The following is a 22,299-nucleotide window of genomic DNA, read 5'->3' as shown; positions in this document are numbered from 1 at the left end:
TCATTACGAGTTTGCCGGTCCGAAAACAAGGGCGCCAGTAATCAAACTAAGTCTGCCTGCTGAGGACGCAAGGTCTGACCCTGCTGGGCCCAGCAGCCATGGTAGGCAGACTGGTTACGGAAGCACCGGCACTGTTAGCATTGGTGCTGGTGCCTCCATGTCCCCACTCCTATTGCGTCCCATAGGACTCTATGGGAATGGGGAATTACAATTTGCCGGAGCCTGACTTCCCAGGCCAGTAAAATATTACAGGTCTGGCGGCAACCCAGTTACCGCCAGACCCGTAATGAGGCCCAATGTGTTAGCGGTGGAGGTGGTGCCTGGAAAAGGTTAAACTCTGTTTTGTCTTTTGCTTGTAAACGTATACATGTCACACAAAACAGTCAATCTGGAGGCGGTATTTGAAATCATTGACTGGGTGTGTGTGGAATGGCTGGCTACATTGGGGCACAAATTAGTTCTAATTGGGGGGACCTAAAAGCCAGGTGTCCAGACCAGGAATCATGTGTTCCCTGTGAGTGTCATGGTAAAAAGTAGAGTGAATGCAAAAGGGAAAAAATTGATTTCAACGCTCAAATAATGGGGCCTAATAATGTTGAATGGGAGAACAACTGATAAACACAGGAAATGTCTGTGAACTATGTACAACAATTGCTCTACATTAGACTACTTTTTTGGTCAGTTAATATTGACACTTAACATGGGAGAAGGGAGTCAAAGGCAACGGGGTGGAGAAGGGATTCAGATTAACAATACAGGCAATCGAATAGGGTGGAGACCAAGAAATATTCGTAGGGCTGCTAGAGCCACACAGCTTATATTTAGATATGAATTACGTCAATTTGCACCATACGGTCTGGCCAAGATGGGTGATCTTTTGAGCACATCAGCATTTAATGCTGGGTCCCTTGGATATAGGAATCTATTGGTTTAAAATAACAAACACAAGCACCCATTCGACCCAGACAGCTACAGGGAAACATCTGGAAAGTGTTGCAATCATTAGCGAACCCAGAGGAAAAAGCAAACAAGATAAGAAAGCACTAAAGTGCAGACAAAAAGTGGCTATCTAGCCGTACATTTTCTAAGACAAATAAGCAGTGGCAGCAAATGTTAACCACATTGTGTAACAAAAACATCAGAGACATCTGGCAAAAAGTGTCCAAGATAAAGGGTGATGGGCAATGAAAGTTAGTCAACCCCGTCCTGGCGTGGAAATGGACAACCTTCCTCAAAAATAAATATGTCAAATCTAACCCTACACCTGAAGAACATAAGACAAATGCCCACTGGATTGTGTGTTACAAAAGCAGACATCCATACTGCCATATTAAAACTGAAGGGCCCTCGAGCACCGGGACAAAACAGGCTTTCAAATGTGGTTCTAAAAGCAAATCCAGTGGAATGGGCTGGAATACTGAAAACTATTAGACAAGGTTTGCGAGCTAAGGGAGGTCCCACCCACCTGGCAAAGTGCAATCATGCTGCCAATCCACAAGAAGGGGGATAGACTAGAGCCCGATAACTACAGGTTGATCTCACAGGCAGGGAACTTATTTGCATCATTTATCCGGGCAGAAATGGGCCGAAAATTGTAATTTACTGCACACCACGCAAACGTGCTTCCGCCCCGCATCAAGTACCATACATAATATTAGACTGCTTGATTCATTGATTGCATAATCTCCTAGAAGGTGCTCGCCTGCATTGCATTTAATCTTCGTTGAATACAAAGCAGCCTTTGATTCAGTAAAGTGGAGCAAGCTGTGGTGAAAAAAAAGGAAAATTGGGTTGCCCAGATTGGCTAGTGGACATAAAAATCCACTCACATACCAATACGACAGTGAGAGTTTGCCTGGATGACGAAGGCTCCCTGTCGGAAGAAGTGGTTATAGACAGGGGGTCAAACAAGGTTGTGGGTTGGCCCCTTTGTTATAAAAACTGTATGTCAGACCTCCCTGCAGTGATTAGTCCAAGTTCTGGATACCAAACAAAAATGGGCTCAGCCTTAGTCACTAGTGCCCTTTACACGGACTATTTGGTATTAATGGATAGAACGGTCAGCGGGGCTGGGAAAGAAATTTAGGACCTTATTGGAATTCGCAGAGACAAATGATCTCATTGCTAACATGAATAAGACACAATTTATGGTCATAGCCGAGAGAGGGCGGGGGGGGGGCAATAAACTGGGTAAAATTGGGTTTTGAAGTGGGTAGACTAGAATACGTGAGCAGCTACCCATACCTGGGAATGGACTATCAGCCAGAGGCTCCTACGACTTGATAACTGAGCACAGGAGACGAACGACGAGACAATTAACATACATTATTAATACATTTGCCAGGGGTTCTGCAGGATACACACTTTGTACGGACTCAAAGCCTTAGCAATGGCAGACTTGTCTTGGTTGAGGCTCCTGGAGGGCCTCTTTTGGAGGAAGATACTGAGACTCCCACCGGCAACCCCCATAGCTTTTGTGCGATTGGAATTGGGCTTGGTATCACTCAGGGCGCAGGTGCAAACCCGCCGATGCCTGCTCTACCTGAAATCAAAGAGTAAGCCAAAATGGCACTTGTTGGGCATGTTGGGGAAAAGCTACGAAGATACGCAGAGGGTCCCGAAAAACAAAAATGATTGCAGAATAAATGAGTAATGCTTCCTACAAATAGGTCGGTGCCTGGAATTTCAAAGGGGTACCCAGTATGAAACACTTAAGCATATTTTCATAAATAAAATGAAAAAGTATGATTGGGCTCGCAATTATTCTGCGTTGGAAAAACTGCTGAGCTATGGACCGGTGGTGGGAGTCTCACATACATACCTACAAACTCAGTCTTACCTACTTAGAAATCCAGGTCCGCTGGTACGTGATTTCAGGTTGCGGCCTAGAATAAACCTTTACATACTGTCCAAGGGGTATACACCCAAATGCCCACGGATCAGCAAAACTGCCGTATTTATAAAGTCCTAGACAAACCTGACACTGCCAGACACGATATGACTCCATAAAAACAGAGGCATTTTCGAGCAACTGTTTAAATATTGGTGCAGAGTCAGTTCGGATCGCAATATAGCGTCTCTGGTGCAAAATAAAAAGGTAAACTTGTCACATAAAGGAGTCAAATGAGAATGCCCCAATTCCAGGTATTAGTGCTCCCAGGCGGAGTGGTGATTGAGCCTATGGAAATGTATTGTATTGCTATTATTGGTAGCCTGGAAAGGTAAATGAACATTGATGTAAGCCTGAATATAGAAGGAAGCAAATAAGTTCGGAAGGCTACAGTAATGCTTTTTAAAAACTCTTTTTAAAAATGTTTAGTGTTATGATGAACTGATGTATCTTAATTGTGTTAAAAAGGTTTTGTAAAAAGTTCATTATGTGATCTAAATACAAATAAATCATTATTATTATTATAAAAAAATATTTGTCATGGTAGTGTTGTTGTGGGATATTTGGGAAGATGTTTGCTGTTTAGTTAATGTTTTTCTGATCTTCGCAATGTTGAAGTAGGCTATTAACTTGCAGAAATGTTAAGAGTGAGGATGTTGGATGATGTGACATGCACTTTCAGACTACTTCCAATATCTATCTAATTGTTAGTCTCTTTGGCTTTTGTAAAAATATTCCTGCCATCAGTCATTTTGCATGTAGCATATTTATAGTCATCATATGAAGCATACACGTGCAGGCATGCGCGTGCACACACAATCGAACAAACGCACACCCCTTGGTATAGTGTTGTTCCTTCAGATGAAGCAAGCAAACGACAATACTTCGGTCAAAACACTGCAACACACATTTAATAAGTGAGTGATAATTATGTTTGTTCATTTCTAAAATGTACACTGCATAGCAACTAGCCTGTTGGCCCTTGATTAAGAAACTGATGTGTATTGTTTTGTTTTATTCTGTGCCACATGTAGAAGAAAATGCTTCAGCATATCAAAGGGCAAAACAGGGTGGGAGAAGGAAAAATTAAGGGAGGGGGGATGTGCATTAAAACACAAATATTGTTCAAGTGCCTACCTGCATGGCCAAGCAGAGAGTGTTGAGCATGATGAGAACAAACATAATGTATTCAAAGCCAGTGGAGTTCACCACATACCAGAATTTGTATTGGAAAGGATTTTTTGGAATGTATCTACGTAGAGGACATGCCTTCAAAGCATATTCTACACACTGGCGCTGTAAAAGAAAAAACATGATTAAGCGTTATTGACTTTTACATTAAAATGTCGATTTTCTTTTACTTGGTGGATATATAATGTATGTTCAATGCCCACTTCGGGGTCAGAACTACTTATATAGGAGAACTTCACAAAAGGTCTACCAGTGGCACATTCATTGGTTGCATAGAAGTATTGTAGTTCTGACTAAAGAACCTTGGCAGGATTAAGCTGATGACTTATTCATCAAATTTCCTCTTTCAACAAAGGTCCCCAAAGATCTAAGGATAAGTTGACCAACAGATATTTTGAATGTGCACAATATTCTTCCTGCACAGCGATACTATGCAACAAGCCTTTGCCAAGCCCGTCACATATGAGCTTCTCTGAATCAAAACCCCAAAACGCAGGCATTCACTTTCTCAGTGGTGCAGCAAACTCCATATTTCCCTTGTTGAACACCATTTTTTATGCTACTGACTGCCTCATCTTTAAAGCAAAATAATCCGTCAACTTTATCCACCTACTTGAGCAATAAACCTCCAGCTGAAGGGATTTACAGAGTGGCAAACAGCCCCACTGACCAAGCGAAAGGCAACCGTACAGCCAGGTAAAGCCCGACATTAAAGAGCTTATAGTTATTATCAGCACGGCACACATTGGGGTGTTATAATGGGGGGTATTATTAAGTTCAAAAATTACATGAACAGAGAGCATTGGCTGCTTCACAAGTGGAACACAAGCAGATGTGGGAGTAGCTGTAGGTACGAAATGGAAAAATGCTGATTTTTGGCTCAATTGCCACACAGTAATACAGCCGGCTGTAATTGCACTGGAAATTCCCCATGGGGAATGGGGAATAACATTTACCGCCCTACCTGTGATCCAGCGGTAATACCGTAACACGGGTGGGCGGTAACGCAAATAAAGTTAGGCAGCTGACCGATGCAGGCACGTTTGCCGCTAGCTACAAAGTAAGGTCCTAAGATGGAGAACAGGAGTGTGCTGGCATGGCGTGGCTGAGAGTCCGGCCCGTGAGGAGGACGGGGCCCTTTGCTACTGGAGCAAGGTCCACGGCACTGAGTGGCCAAGGACCTAGACCACTGAGAAGTTCAGACGGGAAGTGAGAAGGGATCCACAAGCTGCTGAGGAGGTAGGATGGATACCTGCGGCGGGAATCCCTGGTAGCTGCCCGAGGAACTAAGTATGCTGTGGGTGGAGAGCCATGTACATTCAGTGAAGGCATTACGCCATGATGTTTGCCTGTACTTCCTCTGCATACCTCAGCAGGTGAGGGGGCTGGCAGTCCGCTTTCTCTCTTTCGTCGCCGCTCATAACCGACAAGCGGTAGATAGGTCTCAAAGAACACCAGGAATGAACAGTCATGTGCATGGAGCACTGAAGGAAGACAGTGACTAGATAAAAGGGAAATTATGAGCGAATGAGTGTCTGAGGAGGAACACGGACGAACTGGAGCTACATCCTTCTAGAGAGTGTGAATTAAATTGAATGGCTGTGGTCTCTGCCTCACAGTTGGTGGGGGCAAAATGGAGTAAAGTACAATATGATGAAGAACCTACCCAAACAAAAGATATCAAAACAATAATCCAAGCACAGCAAATGACAAAAGAAGAATCACTGCAAGTGGTGGCCCAGGTGTACACACTGTGGCAGCATGGAATGAGGAGTCTAACCAAATAGTGGCATATTGATCGCTATAAACATTTATTGAAGTAGAAATCAAACCTACCTATCCCTAACTAGAGGTGGTTTCCCCACCTACCTCTTTGCAAAGCAGCCGCCTGTTTTCATCCTTAGCGGGCTCTTCCTCAGTGATCCCGGCTCGGCCCGCGCCTCCAGTCTCCTCGTTGCAAGTCACTGCTTCTGATCTCGGCCCCTCTCAGGGGATCTCGGCTCCGCTGCCCACCTCCATCCTACGCCTGGCTCCTTCTTCACCAGCACCCGACCTGGCTCGCGCATCCATTGGCCTTGGTGGGTGTGGGGTGTTTCAATCTGGATCCTCTCAGCTAAGGCACCGCCCGCCACCTTCCAATTGTGGCCACTTTTCATCAGAGGCCCGCGCCTCCAGTGGCCTCGCTGGGTGGTACTCCATCTGGCTCTGGGCCCTCCTTACGTTGCCACTGCTCGCCTCCATCCTGCTGCGGGCTCCTCTCTGTGGATCCCTGATCGACCCACGCCTCCAGTGGCCTTGTGCGAGGTGCTGCAATCTGTCCTGAGTCCCGCAGCCCGCCTCCTTTCACCTACGGGCTCCTCCTCAGCAGCTCCCGGCTTGGCTTTGTTGGCCGACTATCATACTCACTCCTCCTATCTGCTGTGGCGACGGGCGTCCACCTTGGATAAGGTCTCATGTTCGGCTGCGGTTACTGTTGCCTTCCTCAGGCCTGCTTCCCAACCTTTTTAGCAGTCCTGTCTTGGTTCCACCGCCGTGATACCTCCAGCATGCTTCGTGATCCCGTGGTTCCCGCTCAGCCCCCATTGCAGCCTCCTCTGCCTCTGTCCCCTGTGTCCATCGCTTACCTGCCTCCTCCCTCCCTGGACTGGAATCCTCAATGCCTCCTGTGTCTTCTCGTCTTTGACATCACTGCCCTCCCTCTTCACGCCTGTGCCAGTACTGACACCTTGTTCCAAAACTGTCACATTGATCGTCTATGCCTAGTATACCCTTTTCCTATGCTTGTTCTCTGCTGGCACTCTAGTCCTTTCCCCTGCAGTCCCCTCCCTGTGCTGTCCTGGCGCTTGCACTCTGACCTCTAGAACCCATCCTTGCCTCCTCCTGCACTTCTCCCACGTTTGCACTTTGACTTCAACTCTGTTCCTGCGCTAGCACTTGTCTCCAGTCCCTCCCAACTCTCCTCATATACTCCCCCTACCCTCAGTCTCACTTACCTAACTCTTCCGCCAGCTCTAAGTCCACTTCACCTGCTCTCCCCTATTGACATCTTACCCCACCCCTTCTTCTCTTCCTTCTCTCCTCTGTCCTCTGCCACCTGCTCTCCCACCACCTCCTTATCCTTATTCCTCTCGCCACCCCCTTGGTTATGCGCTTGACCAAATCTCCCCCCACCCGTCCTCTTTTCCCCCTCCCCATCCCTCTCCGCCCCCCCTGTCCTCTCCTATTCTACTTCTCCTTCCTCCTCTTATCCTTTCCCATCTTTAACCCACCCACCATTCCTCTACTTTCCCTCCCTCTACCACCTCCCTAACCTTCTCTACCCCCCCATTGTCCAACCTTCCTCCCTCATTAACATTGCTCTCTGGAACACAAGATCCCTCTGCAACAAGACTGCTGCTGTTCTTGACATATTCCTCCATCTCAACCTTCATTTCCTCTGTCTTACTGAAACCTGGATCCCTTCTCACAACACTTCAATCCCTGCCTCCCTAACCACCACTTTATCCTCCTTCTCACACATCCCTGGCGCCTCTGGCCGTGGCGGAAGTATTGGCCTCCTCTTCAATCCCAAATACCTTTCCTCTCCCTCCTCTCCTTCCCTACCTACTTTCCCTTCGTTCGAGTTTCTTTACAAATCCTTCTCCTCCCCTCAGCCCATCTCATTTCTAATTATATATCGCCCTCCTGGCCCTCTCTCTACCTTCTATGGTGGCCTTGATCACCTCCTTTCTCATCTCTCCCTCTTCCTCCCCCCTTGCTGTTCTCAGCGACTTTAATCTTTACTTCCCTTCTTCTCCTCACCCCTCTCCCGTATTGTCCATCCTCGACTCCTACATCCTTTCCCCTCTTCCTTCCTCTCCTACTCACTCCTCTGGCTCCACTCTTGACCTTATCCTTAACTCTTCCTATCCCTCTTCTTCTGTCTCAACACTTCCTCTCCACCTCTCTGATCATGCTTTACTCTCCTTCTCTCTTGCCCCCTCTTGCCCCCCTCCCTCTTCCTTCTTCCCCTAAACCTTCCCCTTCTATTTTCTCACATCGTGACCTTCGTAACTTTGATCCCTCCCTCTTTTTTTAAACTTGCTATTCTTCTCTCCCCTCTCTCCGCAACTTCTCCTCTCCTCTCCTCTCTATCAGCCAATGATGCACTTTCTGCTCTTTCCTCTCCTATCTCCTCCTCTCTTCATCTCCTTCACCCCATTTCCTTCTTCCGTCCAACCCGGAAACCCTCTCAACCTTGGCTCTCCCCTCAACTCCTCTCCATGCGTCGTCTCCTCTGACGTCTTGAGAGACTCTGGCTCAAATCTCCATCACTTTCCAACCAATCCTCCTAATTCTCTTATCACTCCCTCTATGTCTCCTGTCTCACCTCAGCAAAACGATCCTACTACTCAAACCTTCTTCATTCCCAAGCTTCCCACCCCGTCCTATCTTCCAAACTCTCTCTAGTCTTCTCTCTCCCCAACCCCTGATCCCTCAACCTCCTCCACTCTCTCTCCCTCTGACTTTGCAAACAACTTCTCCTCAAAGATTCTTGCCCTTCGACAGAAAATCAATTCCTCCTCGCTCACCCCCTCCCCCTTCTCCCTCATCACCCTCTACTTGCATGACTGAATTCTCCCCAGTCTCCCCCTCTGACGTTTCTATCCTCCTCTCCAAAGCCCATCCCTCGTCTGCCCCATCTGACCCTGTCCCCTCCCTTCTTATTCCTAAAATCTTCCCTCTACTTATTCCCTACCTAACCTCCTTCTTCAATATCTGCCTTTCCTCGGTCTCCTTCCCCTCTGCTTTCAAACATGCCACTATCATTCCGATTCTGAAGAAACCTACCGCTGATCCCCTGCTCACCTTGAACCTCCGCCCTCTCTTTCTTCTCCCTTTCCTCTCTAAACTTCTTGAGCGCCTTGCCTGCTCGCAGCTCTCATCCTTTGTCACTAATCTCTCTCTCCTTCCCCCCTCTCAATCTGGATTTCGCCCTAAATACTCTCCTGAAACTGCCCTCACTTACATCCTTAACTACCTCCTCTCTGCCCGACACTCTAAGCAATCCTCTGTCCTTATTCTTCTTGATCTCTCGGCCGCCTTCGACACTGTGATCACCCCCTTCTTCTCAACACTCTCTCCTCCTTTGGTTTCAAAAGCTCTGTACTCAATTGGCTTTCCTCTTACCTCTCCTCCTGCTCTTTTACTGTTTCGTGGGGAGGCCGCTCCTCTCCCTCCCACCCTCTTGAATACAGAGTTCCCCAAGGCTCTGTGCTTGGTCCCTTCCTATTCTCACTCTACACCTCTCTCCTTGCCCCCATGATCTCCTCTTTTGGCATCTCTCACCATTTCTATGCCGATGACACACATCTCTTTCTTTCCTTCTCTTCCTTCTCTCCTGACCTCCACCTTAAACTTTCCTCCTGTCTCACTGCTATTAAAAACTGGATGGCTTCTCGCTTTCTTTCCCTTAACTCTGACAAAACCTAAATAGTTTTCTTCCCTTCCAACTCCCCTCCCCGTCCCTCCCTCTCCTCCCCCTTTCATTCATGTTCCTCCCTCTAATCTCACTTTCTCCCACCACGCTCGTAACCTAGGCTTTCACTTTGACTGTTCTCTCACTTTTTCGCATCATATCTCACCTCTCGTGCTTGTCGCTACCACCTCTACAATTTTCGCAAAGTTCGCCCCTCTCTTACTTTTTATGCTACTAAACTCTTAATTTCCTCCCTTATATTTTCTCGCCTCTTCTACTGCTCCTCCTTACTTTTTGGCCTTCCCACTTCACATCTTGCCCCCCTCAAATCTATTTATCACTCTGCCATCCATACCCTCTTTCTCCTCTCCCCCCGTGACTCCATCTTTGCTTCCCTTTCCTCCATTGGCTGGCTCTCCTTTCATTCTCAACTTACATTTCACTTTCTCTGTCTGGTCTTCAAATCTCTCCACGATCTTGCTCCCCCTCATCTCTCTTCCCTTCTCTTTCTACACGCCCTCTCGTCCCCTTCGTTCCTCTGACCACTTCCTCCTCACTGTTCCTCCCTCCCCCTGTACCTCCTCCCGTTTCCGCTCCTTCCAACTCCTGGCCCCCCTCCAGTGGAACTCCTTGCCTCTCTCTATCCGCTCTTCTCCTATTTTTTCCTCTTTCCGCACCTCCCTCAAATCTCTCCTTCTCCATTCCCTGCCATGAAACCCCCTCCTCTCATTCCCCTCTCCTACACCTTTCCCCTCTTCCTCACTTAACCTCTCCTCACCCCTCCTTTCCATCCTCCTCCTACCTTCCCTCCCTCTTCCTCCTAGCCATCCTCCTCCTCTCCCCTTCCCCCTCTGAATAATTGCCCTACATACTGTTTTTGGTGACTGATTCATGTTTGTAATTTGCTTCTCTTATTGCAGTTTTTATTATGTTGAATGTACCCTGTTGTTGTAACTGTACAGTGCTTTGGTATAAAGCGATATATAAAATAACTAAATACAAATACAAATACAAATACCTCAAACTAACTAAAACTTGGGCAGTCAGGAAGTCTGTGTAGTTCGAATCAAAAGTTCACCATCCTAGTCCAAACTCCTATTCTATCCCCACCACTTAAACACAAAGAAAGAATTGTTATTTCTACAACCCAGGAGAATGACTCCCTACTCCTGGGTAGGAGACTCTCAAGATGCAGTGTTCTCGACTTCAGCAAATGTTCCAAGGTTCATAAATTAAGGAAAGGTTCTAAGGTTCACAACCAAAAGAAACAAAGTTCCACAATTTCCAGGTGGCGCTAGGAGAATGACTCCCTTTTCTTAACTTGTTTCCCAGTTCTCTATGAGCCTCTTCCAGGTCATCTTATTTTCAACTTCTTGCTCTACCTTGCCCAACTGGGATGAAGAAGAGGCTTGTCGATTGCTCTTTGTTCTCATGAATCCAGTATCTCTTGTACTGAGCTGGAAAACTTGTATGAAAGAGTAGGAAAGACGGGTGTCCCGTTAATTTCAAAGGGGCACTGGCACTTGACAGGATCTGATGTTGACGAAAACGAAAGGAAGACAACCTCTTGCGTACTGTCGTATGTCATAAAAGGTATCCTCTGGCTCACAGGTACGTGCCCTAGAGGCCGGCAGTTTCTGAGGCTGTACACCATGAGGATACTGTTCTCGCCAATGATGCTCTCGAAGACCCCCGGGTCCGGAAGTTAATCTTCACGAGGACAATTTACAAAGGATCTACCTCCTTGATGTTTCGAGGCAAACGTTTTAGCACAAGCCCAGGGTCCAAAGTAAGTCTCTTTTGTATGTGCTTTGGCATTCACTTACATATCCCGAGGCTCCCTCTCAGACTTTGTCGTTCCCGCTACCTGCTCTGGCGGGGAACGTTTCACTGGTTCGTGCTGGGGCTGTTCTGTGATGTTATGTTTCTTCCTTCTTCTTTCATCGAGCCCATATGGTTTCGCAGCCCTGGGCTCTAGGCAGTTTGGGCGTTTGGTGTAGACCCAACCAACCAGCCCTTCAAGGTAGCGTATTGCTCACCATTCTGGCTGTTACTCGTGTAATCACCTCTGCAGCTCCACATAGACCAGTGCTGGAAGTTGGCATCATTCCCAGACTGCACGCTCCACCCACCCCAGGTCATGTCACAACCACCCTTTCCCTTGGTTTCAATTGTGTCCCACGCTCAGTCATTTCCACTACACTCAACCTTTTCTCAATAGGTTCACCTTTGTATTGCCCAGTCTCCCCTCTCCCAGGCTGGTAGGGCACTGGACCACTTTCACCTTTCCTCAGTCTCACGTTTTCCCTCCGGTTTCCACCTTCTTCTACTATTACTACTACTACTACTACTGCAGAAGGCCTGTCGACTTGCAAGACGGTCTCTATGATTTCTACTACTACCGCCGCTACCGCGGACACCCTGCCAACATCCCCAATGCGCTTGTGTGGTCCGACCAAGCACACCATACCCGTTGGTATCCTTCTATGGAATTCTCGTTAGATTCCGAACAGACTCTTTGCGGTCCTTCTTTGCGGTTTTGTTTAAATAGCGGGTAGTGCCCCAGAGTAAAGTCAGTTTGATTGACGACAACTGGTCAACCACTATTCCTACTGGATTGTAACATGCTTGGGATCTTCTTCGTCCCTGCACTCATTACAGTGAGATTGTCTGATCGTTTACTGTAACACATGGCTTCAGACTGTATCATAGGTAGAGAAAGCTTGGGTGTTATTACCCTGTGGGGTCGGGAGTTAAAGGGGCTGTGTTCCAGACTCACGTCCTTCTCCCCATGAGGTCCTCGCGTATGTTACCACCCTTAGGGGGACTATTGGTTAGTGGCCACACCTCCCTAGCCTCATGGAAAGGGGCTCCCCCTCTGGAGAGAAGTGACATCATCTGGATGATCATCACAACACACATCAGGATGTATACTGAACTGCTGGGGGCCGGTGACAAAAGCGCACTTGCAGTCGCTGTTACTAGAACTAAAGGCCGAAATCAAGGAAGGAAATGAAACATTGTCTCACACCATTTCAGAATTAAACCATCATCTACAGAAGGCAGAACAGCGATTAGAGGATCTGGCAGACAAGCAATGTGAGCAGGTATTTGACCAAAAGACCTTGTAGACTAGAGTCGCTGAACTGGGGACCACAGTAGAACACATTTTGGATAGACAGGAGGAGGTGGAAAACAGGTCTTGGCACAATAACAGAAGAGTGAGAGGCATTCCCAAAACAGTGCATGACAAGGACATACAAACGTTTGTCCAAGATCTCTTTAAAACAATCTTGGAGGAAGCTGACTGTGTTGATATACATCTCAACCACCCCCATAGAATCCAGAATTCATATCAGCAAAGCAGAAACCTGAATGTGGACGTCTTGACAAGGGTCTACATCTTTTGTACGAAGAAAAGGCTGCTGAGAGCAACAAGGAAGAACCCTCAAAATCACCTTAGGGGTGCTCAGGTAGTTCTGTTCCAGGATTTGTCCCAACTGACACTCTGGAAAAGAAAGGGCTTGCAGCAGGTGACCAGCTGGCTCAGAGAGACAAACATACAATACATAAAGGCATTGGGTTTCCCATGCAAGACTTTTCTTTCAGGTGAACAGGAAGTAGAGATCCATTTCCAGCCTGGAGGAAGCAAGAGACCTATAGGGGAAGGTCATGTGGAAGGACAGCAAGAGTCTGACCCAGAGACGGAGCGTGAACCCATACCTGATAAGAGAAAGACGCCAGACAAGGAAATGCACCTGATTGACCTACACCGGTACTCTTGGTTTGGACTAGCCCTCATGATGAAGGCGCTCGAGTGCCCCTTGGAGAAGATCAGTCAACCCAGGGAGAGTGGTGCCATCAACCCTTCTTAGAGGTGGACTTGTGATTTCTGGGACCATGGAGAGGTATATTTTCTCTCTTTTTTATAACTACTCTGTTTGGGTCCACCTGCGCTGGGTTATGTCGCCCAAACTGAAGGGTGTATTGATTTGGTTTTCTAGGTGGAAGTTTGTTGCATGTTCTATGATGGTTAAACAGTTACTTATAATTCAGCAGGAGACAAGCCAACAAACTTGCGAATACACATGCTAGCATTATCGGAAGAATGATGTAGCTACCTCACAGCAGATCAATGAGGCATGAAGTTAATTTTATCTCCCTGAATTTTCAGCCCTCAAGAGCAAATCTCTGTAGAGATGCCTTAGGGAGTTGAATGCTTCAGTGATGTTTTTGCAGGATGACAGTAAACCGTACAACCTGAAATATTTCCCCTCAGCAGACACAAAAAAAAGGGGGGGGGTTGGCAATCTCCTAACAGAGATCAACAGTTCACAAAAGAGGCGATTATAAGGCATCCGGAGGGCCGCTACTTAATGTTGAAGGGCACATTTTTTGTTCGGCTGTTTTCCATCTTAACTATAAAAGCCCCAGTGTCAAGGGGCGTTGTTGGACACTCCCGGACCGGGGGCCAAGAGGTGAGGGATGCCGGGCCAGGGCTGGGGGGGGGTGTCCTAATTGAGTTGTGGTCCTGAAAAAGCCTTAGCTATAGGAGATTGGAGGTACACTTACATGTGTGGCTGGCACAGTACAGGGGATACCAGACGGGACAACTGGCGATAAGATACAGCGTACCCTGGCTTTTGAAGGTCAGTCACCCGGGAAGAGGTCAAAGATGCCAGTGGAGACCCCCCGCTCCTCCTGGGGGCTCTGGAGAGGAGACTGGGTCGGCAGAAGGGCCGGAGTTGGATATGAGAGAAATCCTTTTTCATCTGAAGCAGGGGATAGGGAAGCTGGACACTAAATTGGACGCTCTTGATGCCAACGTTAAACTCATACAACTACAGTTAGATAAACATGGCGCCAGGCTGGATGAGGCAGAGAGTAGGATTTCTGGCTTGGAGGGCACAGCAGCAACAGTCCCTGCCAGGCTGGCGGCCCTGGAGACGGTGTGACGGTCATCACAGCGAAGAACGAAGATCTAGAGGGCTGTTCCAGGAGTAATAATATATGCTTGGTGGGGGTCTGGGAGCAGCAAGGGCTGGGCCATATGGAAGGCTTTTTGGAAATGCTGTGTGTGACACTCTTCGGGAAGGACGGCCTCTCCCCAATGTTCATTGTAGAGAAGGGTCACAGGATCCCAGCATTGCGTCCCATCCCGGGAACCCCACCGTGCTCTATCATCACGATAATCCTTAACTATAGTGACCGGGAAGCAATTCTCTGGATGGCCAGGGACAAAGGCGAACTCGCATAAGATGGGGATTGTGTCGAGATATTCCCTGATTTTTCGGCATCAGTGCAAGTGGCGGGAGAACCTTTGTGGGAGTCAAGCGTAAGCTTTGCGACTTGGACATTCGGTACACAATGATGTTCTCAGCCAAGCTCAGGATCAGTATGCTGGGCAGGCACACTTTTTTGCTCATCTGGAGGAGGTCAGCAGGTTTCTAGATTGCCTTCCCAGGAGGTGGCCGAGAGGGAGTCAGTTGCCAAGCAGCCCTGATAATGAAGCGGCAGGACCATTTCATAGTCAGACATGATGCTGCCAGGGAGGGGGAGTGAACAGGCAGCCAACCCTGTTTGAGGACTATCAAAGGTGAAACCTGGGGAGGGGAGTAATGTTGTTGACTTGTTGAGTGAGCCACTCTGTGCTGTCTTGTATGCGGGGGCCTGTCCCTCGTAACATCCGGGGCGGGCAAAGGATGGTTGGAACACTATACTGTAGGGGCAGTCCGGTCCGGCAGCCGTGGTATGGGCAGCCGCATTCTGGTGGCACTGTGAGTCAGGGCTGGCTGGACAAGGGGCGCAGGATCGTAGCCCGTCTGGGGGGGAGTGACATACAGCTGGGAGTGACTACGGCTTGTGGTAGATCGAGGCTGGATGGAGGCGCGAGGGCTCTGTGTGTACGCCACAATGTTGGTCTAGGGAGAGGGTGGGAGGAGGCTATTCCGAACATGTTGGGGTGGATGTTTGACGGGGAGGGAGTGGTGGGGGGCGAGAGGTTGGGGGTATGGATTGACCTTATTTTGGTCTTCAGGCAGTCGAGAGTGCATCTGGGGCCCTGTGAGATCCTGCCAAGAACACTTTCGGATCACTCACCTGTGACGCTAAAGTTTCTCATCCCCGCAGTGGTGGTGAAAGGGGCGAACTGATGATTTAAGTCGGAGGCGATCAGGGATACTGTTTTCTAGGGGGAACTGCTAGAAGACATTCAGGCCTTTTTTGTCACCAATAGCGGTACAATCGACTCTCCCGGGGTACTGTGGGAAAACTTTGAATGTTATGCGCATGGGATTTGCAAGGGAAAGGAGGCGGGATACTAAAATTGATCAAGCGGAACTGGAGGCCAATGAGGTTAGACTGAAAGGTTTAGAGTGCCGGAAACAGGGGAAGTGACTACACTAGTGAACATTAGGAAGGAATTAGAGGCATTCCAGGCGAATGTTTTGAGGGAAGTTCGCTATCTGCATCGATCTGCTCAAGTAAGACAGTATGGGAAGGGGGAGAAGATGGGTGCCTTCTTGGCACGGCTACTCGGAGCCGAGCAGCGACCCACTCAGGGTGATCATATAGTTTATTCTAGAGGGGAATGTGTCTTTGAGACAGCCGACATTGGGGAGTCGTTCCCTGAATACTACAGTACGCTATACTCATCAAAGGCAGCGTACTTGGACGATGACATGAAACGATGCCTTGGGGAGTTGGCACTATTCTGTATTGGCTGTCACCAGAACAGAGGGAATACCTGGGCAGAGAGGTGACTGTGGAAGAAATTAAGGGGTTGAATTAAAGAACTGCCTGGGCTGAAATCGCCGGGTCCAGGTGGCCTTACAGGCAATTTTTGCAAAGTCTATAGTCACTTAGTGGTCCCGCACCTGCTCCAGATATACCAGGAGTCGGTGCAGTGGGGCGCCCTCCCAATGACACTTAGGGAAGCCACGATAATGCTATTACACAAGGAGGGGAAGCCGGCAGACAATTGTGCCGCGTATAGGCCTTTGTCTTTAATTAATCTAGACAATAAAATCCTGGCCAAGCAAGTAGGCGAGTAGGCTTCTTTCCTTCATGCCGGAACTAGTATTCGTGGATCAATCAGGGTTCATATAGGGAGGAATACCACCTACGGGCTGCGGCAGTTTTTTTGCCTTCTTGAAGGGGTGTTAAACACAATATAGGGTCAAACCTTCTTTTTTGTTATTGGGGGCCTGTCTCATGAGTGCAACAGAACGATAGAAAAAGAGACAAGCTCAGGCTACCCCACCCTTAACACCTCACGGTAAGGTATCTAGTAGCAACAACCTATACAGGGTACTAATTTCCCTCGTTGATTTGGTCAGTAATCAAAAGCAATCATTTAAAACAAATTGTATTCTTCAAACATTACATTATGCACATATAAACCACATATTAAACACATCCCTATAGCTAAAATCCATGTCAGTCAATAAGGTAGCACATCCCATACTCAGGGTATTGATTTTATGCTGTCATATTCATAGGTACACAACAAAATAGTGTAGTTACTAACCATGTGACAAATTATACAGTATCGATGGGGGAATTAATAGCTTGAATAGGTTGTTGCTAGATACCTTACCATGAGGTGTTATGGGTGGGGTAGCTTGAGCTTGTCTCTTTTTCTATGCTTCTTGAAGGGGTGGACAGCGATTGCAGTTTTATTACATCCCGGGAAGGCGTTAGACTCGATCAAATGGCCATTTATGTTCGCCACGCTTTGGCAATTTAGTTTGGGTGGCCAGTTCCTGGACTATGTAGCTTTGTTGTATGCCTCCCCCACAGAGCAGATAGCCATTAATGGTGAACGGTGTGTGTCCCTACAACTGGTGAGAGGGACACGACAAGGCCGCCCTCTATCACCACTATTATTCGCGCTTGCTATTGAGCCACTGGCTGCGGCGCTGAGGGAATGGCATTTACAGAGAGGTATTCAATTATACTCCCACAAGATCATCCTTTCTTGGTATGTGGACAGTTACGCACTATTTCTGAAGAACACAAGGGACAACATTAACCCAGTGTTGAGGCAGATAATACAGTTTGGAGAAATGTCTGAATTAAAAATCGACTACCACAAGTCAGTGATATTTCCCCCTCATGGCCGGGGTAGTGCCATTTGGTGATGTTTATGGGTTCAGATAGGAGCTCGATAATGCAAGATAATGCACGGTGTTGAAATATAATGGGACCCTGAGGTGCTCTTCAGAGAAAATTGATGGGAGGGCGGTGGATAGACTACAGCAGCAGTTGGGTAAATGAACGGGTCTCCCCCTTTCGCTGATGGGGCTTGTGTCAGTTATCAAGATGGTGGTGTTGCCCAAGTTAGTCTACCTTTTCCAGAATCTCCCTATATTTCACCCCAATTGCTTCTTTAAGATGCTACAGAGGATGCTGGTGGGATTTTTGTGGGCGGGGAAAGTCGCTAGACTAGAGTACATTGGAGAGCTAGTGCTCCCAGATTTTGAACATTACTACTGGGCAGTGCAGGCCCACTAACTATCGTTCTGGTGTGAAACAAGAACCAGTATGGTCCACATCCAGATTGAGCAGGCGATAGCAGCCAAGCACCTATTGAGAGCAGAGATTTTGGGGAAGGCAGGGCAGAGGAAGGGAGGGTCAGGGGTGGTTTCTAGCGTCTGGCAGGCCTACTGCTGTTCCTAGCCCAAAAGAGGATATTGTTAACATGGTGGAAGGACCCGGGGCCGATGAGGGCATATTGGTTAAAGCAAATCGCTTCCTGTGACGATGTTGAGTTGGCTTGTATACGAACACTGCCATTGCATGCCAGTCCTCTGGATGTTTGGGACCCATATATACAGTTGTTACTGGCAGAGGGGGAGCACCGGTCGCACCGGACAGTGGTGCCTGTACATGAACATGAATAATCTGGGGTTAATTCCTCTTCTGTTCCCTCTTATTTGGGTGCAATGATGTTTCGTGGTGCTGAGATGGGCTGAGGCTGCGCATGTTAGAGGATGCCTCACCGGAGACTGTCATGATGACATTGGGCAAGATTATCTTGAGAACCTGAAGCAGATGCTGATATGCATTTTTGTTATTTGTGCAGTGATGCCACTTTGAATTGTGTTATGTTGTTGCCGTGTGTTGTTAAAAAAACTAAGTTTAAAAAAACAAAAAAGCTATATATGCCCAAGCGAATCACAAGATACTTTCCTAATTCACTTCTTCCAACCATTGGATCATTGGTGGAGATAGTGGTTGGGGGAGACTTTGACGGCATGCTTGACCTAGATTTAGACAAGACCTCTCAGCACCCCCATGCAGATAGAGCCAATGTCCTGGCCCTTGCTAAGATTCTTAGGGAATGCGTCCCGATAGATACGCAGATTCTTTCAAGATCATATATATTATTCCTATGCACACAGATCGCTGAGAATTGACATGATACTGGCGTCAACCTGCTTGATCCCATATGTAGATAATTTAAGAATAGGACAAAAATAGCTCTCTGATCATGCACCGATGCAAACAACCAACCAGGGACATCCACACAGAGCAGCCCTGTATGAAGTCCCTGGAAGTTTAATGATACGCTACTACAGTATCCCGTGACTAGGTCTATCATTCAAGAAACACTAGCTCATTGTTTTGAAAATCAAGTTTTATTGGCATTTGGGTTATAACAATGCATAATAACAGTCCTACAACACTTCCTCACCCCAAATACAGAGCACCCCTCCCCCCATCCCCTCTCAACCATGGATCTTTCAGGTTGAACTTCATCAAAAGTCAGATGCAAGTCTCTTCACCAAAACCAGGGTGTTTCTTTTGTGTACACTAGAACACTGGGCACATGAATGTCCGTCGCCCGAGTCCCTGAATCCGGCAAAATGTCCGCTAGACACACTTTCCCCTGCAAAAGCTTTAATTGCGCAGCTCCACCCTCCAGTCATTTCCCAGCCTTATCAGGCCAGCCGTCCGTACTTCTCAAAGAACGGGAGCCACATTCCCTCAATATTAGACCTGGATTCATCTATGAGGTGTGTTAGATATTCCATGTTGGATATCGCACAGATTTTGGTGATTCAATTCCTTTACCCCTGGCATTCGTGACCTTTTCCACATCTGGGCCAAACAACACCTCGCTGCTACTAACATAACCTGAAACATGTGGCCTTGTACCACTTCAGACACCCCTTCCACATTCACACCAAAAAGAATCAGCCATGGTGAGAAGTCTCTCTGGATCCCATCCACTCCCTTTATCCATGACAGAACCTCTCCCCAATATGTCTGCACCTTTGGGCATTTCCACCACATGTGTACGTAATCCCCCTTCTCAGTGTGACACTTCCAGCAATGAGGGTCGTATCCCTCCTGCACCCGAGCTATCCTCACTGGGGGGTAGTGCCATCTGTGCAGTAGTTTCAGGGCCTGGTGCCTGTATTGAAGTGAGGTGGTTGAGTGATTGGCTTGTCTACACATACGGACCACCTCATGTCATTGATATCCCCACCCAGATCTTGACCCCACTTTACTCGTGCAGGAGGGGTGGTCCCTTGGGGCCGCCAACAGAAGCAGTTTGTCTAGATATCCATCCCTTGGACGCCTTCTGCGAAATCAAGAACGTTTCGAAGTCCTTTAGCCCTCTCCTGATGTTCTCCCCCCCCCATCTCTCCTCAGTCAGGCCCCCCTTCAGTTGTAGGTAGCTGTTAGGGAGATTTCTCATAAAGGTGTTAATTCCCTCTACCTTAGAGCCCTCCAGCTCTTTTGCTAAACTCTGGGGCTTTGAACTTTTTAATTCGGTTTGTTTTCTGTGTTTATTTTCTTTGGTTATGGAGTTTTAAACCACTCCATAGGCATCATCTTTTTATTTGTATCACACAGCACCCAGTCTTTCCAAATTCCTAGACCCAGCACACGCCATTTTACAATGGAGTGCTGGAGGGTTTACATAGTATCCCCTGTGTCTAATTACTCATGTAGCAGTCAAATGCTACCCTTTCATATTGAAAAGGCTGGTGGCAGTGGTTTTTCGACGAACTACCATGATTTTCCCCAACTGTGAACACTGATAACTAAAAATCGCGGGAGCCATGTTTTTCAAAATGGCGCCTTGAAGCCCCTTTGTTTAAACGGGTCCTGGTCTTCTTTTTTTGCCATTTCGTTTTGGAAAGGTCCTTCTAGTTTTTGTCTCTGTGCACCAAACCAGGTTTGGTCCCTTTGTTCGTGTACCTTTGGCGGGTTTCAGGACTGAAGACCGCCTCTGGCATCTGAGTGTCTGGGGTGGGCAGGAAGTGAGGGAGGTGCCCGAAACTCCCTGTGCTTAGTCTCCTAGGAGACCCAAATGTACTCTGGCGTGATTGGCTGGCTGACTGTCCGGCAAGGACAGCCACCCTGCTGGGCGAGTGACAGCTAGGCTGGAATGAAAGGGAGAAAACTGTTAAAAAAGGTGAGTCCCTAGCACTGGAAAGCAGAGTGGACACTGGAACGAAAGACCCAAAGACGAACTAGAAGAGGACGGCTGCTGCAACTCCTGGACCGTTGGTTTGCCCTGGTGAAGCCCTGCTGCAGGTCCGAATTGCCAAACTCCATTCGACAGAGAAGCTCCTTCAAGTGCAACGGACTCCTGTCTTCCTCCACGACGAGATCTTCTCTTCCCCGGGACGAAGCACCAACTTGCACCCGCTGCCAGGAACAACTGCCCCCGCTGGAGTCTTCTCACCACTTTAAGGTACCGTGTCCGCCAGGCCTCCCTTTCTAAAGATTGATACAAGGTAATAATAACTCCTTAACCTTCTGGACTGGGCTGGCCGCCTTGATCTCTAACTGGTCCCTTCCTTTGGTCCAACTCCTTTTTGGACCTTTTCAAGACTTTTGTGCACTGCAACCGTGTGACTTTGGACACATTTCGTTTCGATCCTCTTAAAGCGGATCCAGCCTACTGACTCTGAATTCACGGTTTTACTTTGCCTTCCTCTCTTGTTATGTTCTCGTAAAAGCGTTGGGATCTGTTTCAATTTGTTCTCTGCTTTTCTCTCCCTTTTTAAAACAAACTATTAGAGTGCCATCTACGTTAAGCACTCACCGCTGTCTGAAAATAAGTGGGGCTTTATTTAAGACTTGTCTAATATTCTTTTAAGGGAGTGTATATCTTTTAGTGACCGTGTTTTTGAATTGCTTACTATTAGTGCCTGTGTGTTTTTCTAGATGTGGTTTTAAATAAATAATTATATCTCTTTTACACCAAGCCCTGGTCAGTGTTTACTTGCTCTATTGTGTTCTCTTGACCTATTGTGAATACTCTGTATGCTGCCTAACTCTTCTTGAGGGAAGTCTGACTGCTCAGCCACAACTACCAAGTGAATCTGTGTGGTACAGACTGCTATCAAGTGGGTTTACTGCCAAACACATGTAGTCTTAAATCTTTTGCAGTGGTCCCAGAGGGAACTGCACAGGTTTCTGCCTAACACCGGCCGGGAAGCGAGGAGGTCCAATGTGACCATAATCGCCATGGCCGCCCACACCGGAATCGGGACCAGCGGTGCCACGGATGTCGCAACGCCGGGGATCCAACAGGACGCCGAGCTGCCGAGGGCAAATGATGCCCGAGGCTAGGCGTGGTCACATCTGAAGGCAGACGCACCCCCGCCGGCGCTGGGTCTGCCGGCCAGCGCACTGCTGCATTGAGGTACATGCAGCATGACATAGGGCCAGTACTGCACTGTCTATTGGTACCTATTGCTTCCAGGTCCCTGGTGTAAAATGGTCCACCAGAACC

General features: G+C 47.8%; 1 protein-coding gene across 5 annotated transcripts in view; it reads right to left on the bottom strand.

The window, feature by feature from the left end:
- Positions 1–22,299, bottom strand: part of CACNA1D (calcium voltage-gated channel subunit alpha1 D) — a 2,225,258-nt gene that overhangs the window by 878,714 nt on the left and 1,324,245 nt on the right. For all 5 annotated transcript variants that reach the window (XM_069643624.1, XM_069643621.1, XM_069643623.1 and 2 more), the window contains exon 28: positions 4,028–4,186. In XM_069643624.1, coding sequence (XP_069499725.1) covers positions 4,028–4,186 — 159 coding nt within the window. The remainder of the gene's footprint in view (positions 1–4,027; positions 4,187–22,299) is intronic.

Source organism: Ambystoma mexicanum, chromosome 2p, assembly GCF_040938575.1.
Source record: "Ambystoma mexicanum isolate Mex_15411 chromosome 2p, UKY_AmexF1_1, whole genome shotgun sequence".
NCBI lineage: Eukaryota > Metazoa > Chordata > Amphibia > Caudata > Ambystomatidae > Ambystoma > Ambystoma mexicanum.
This window is presented reverse-complemented; position numbering and strand designations above follow the sequence as displayed.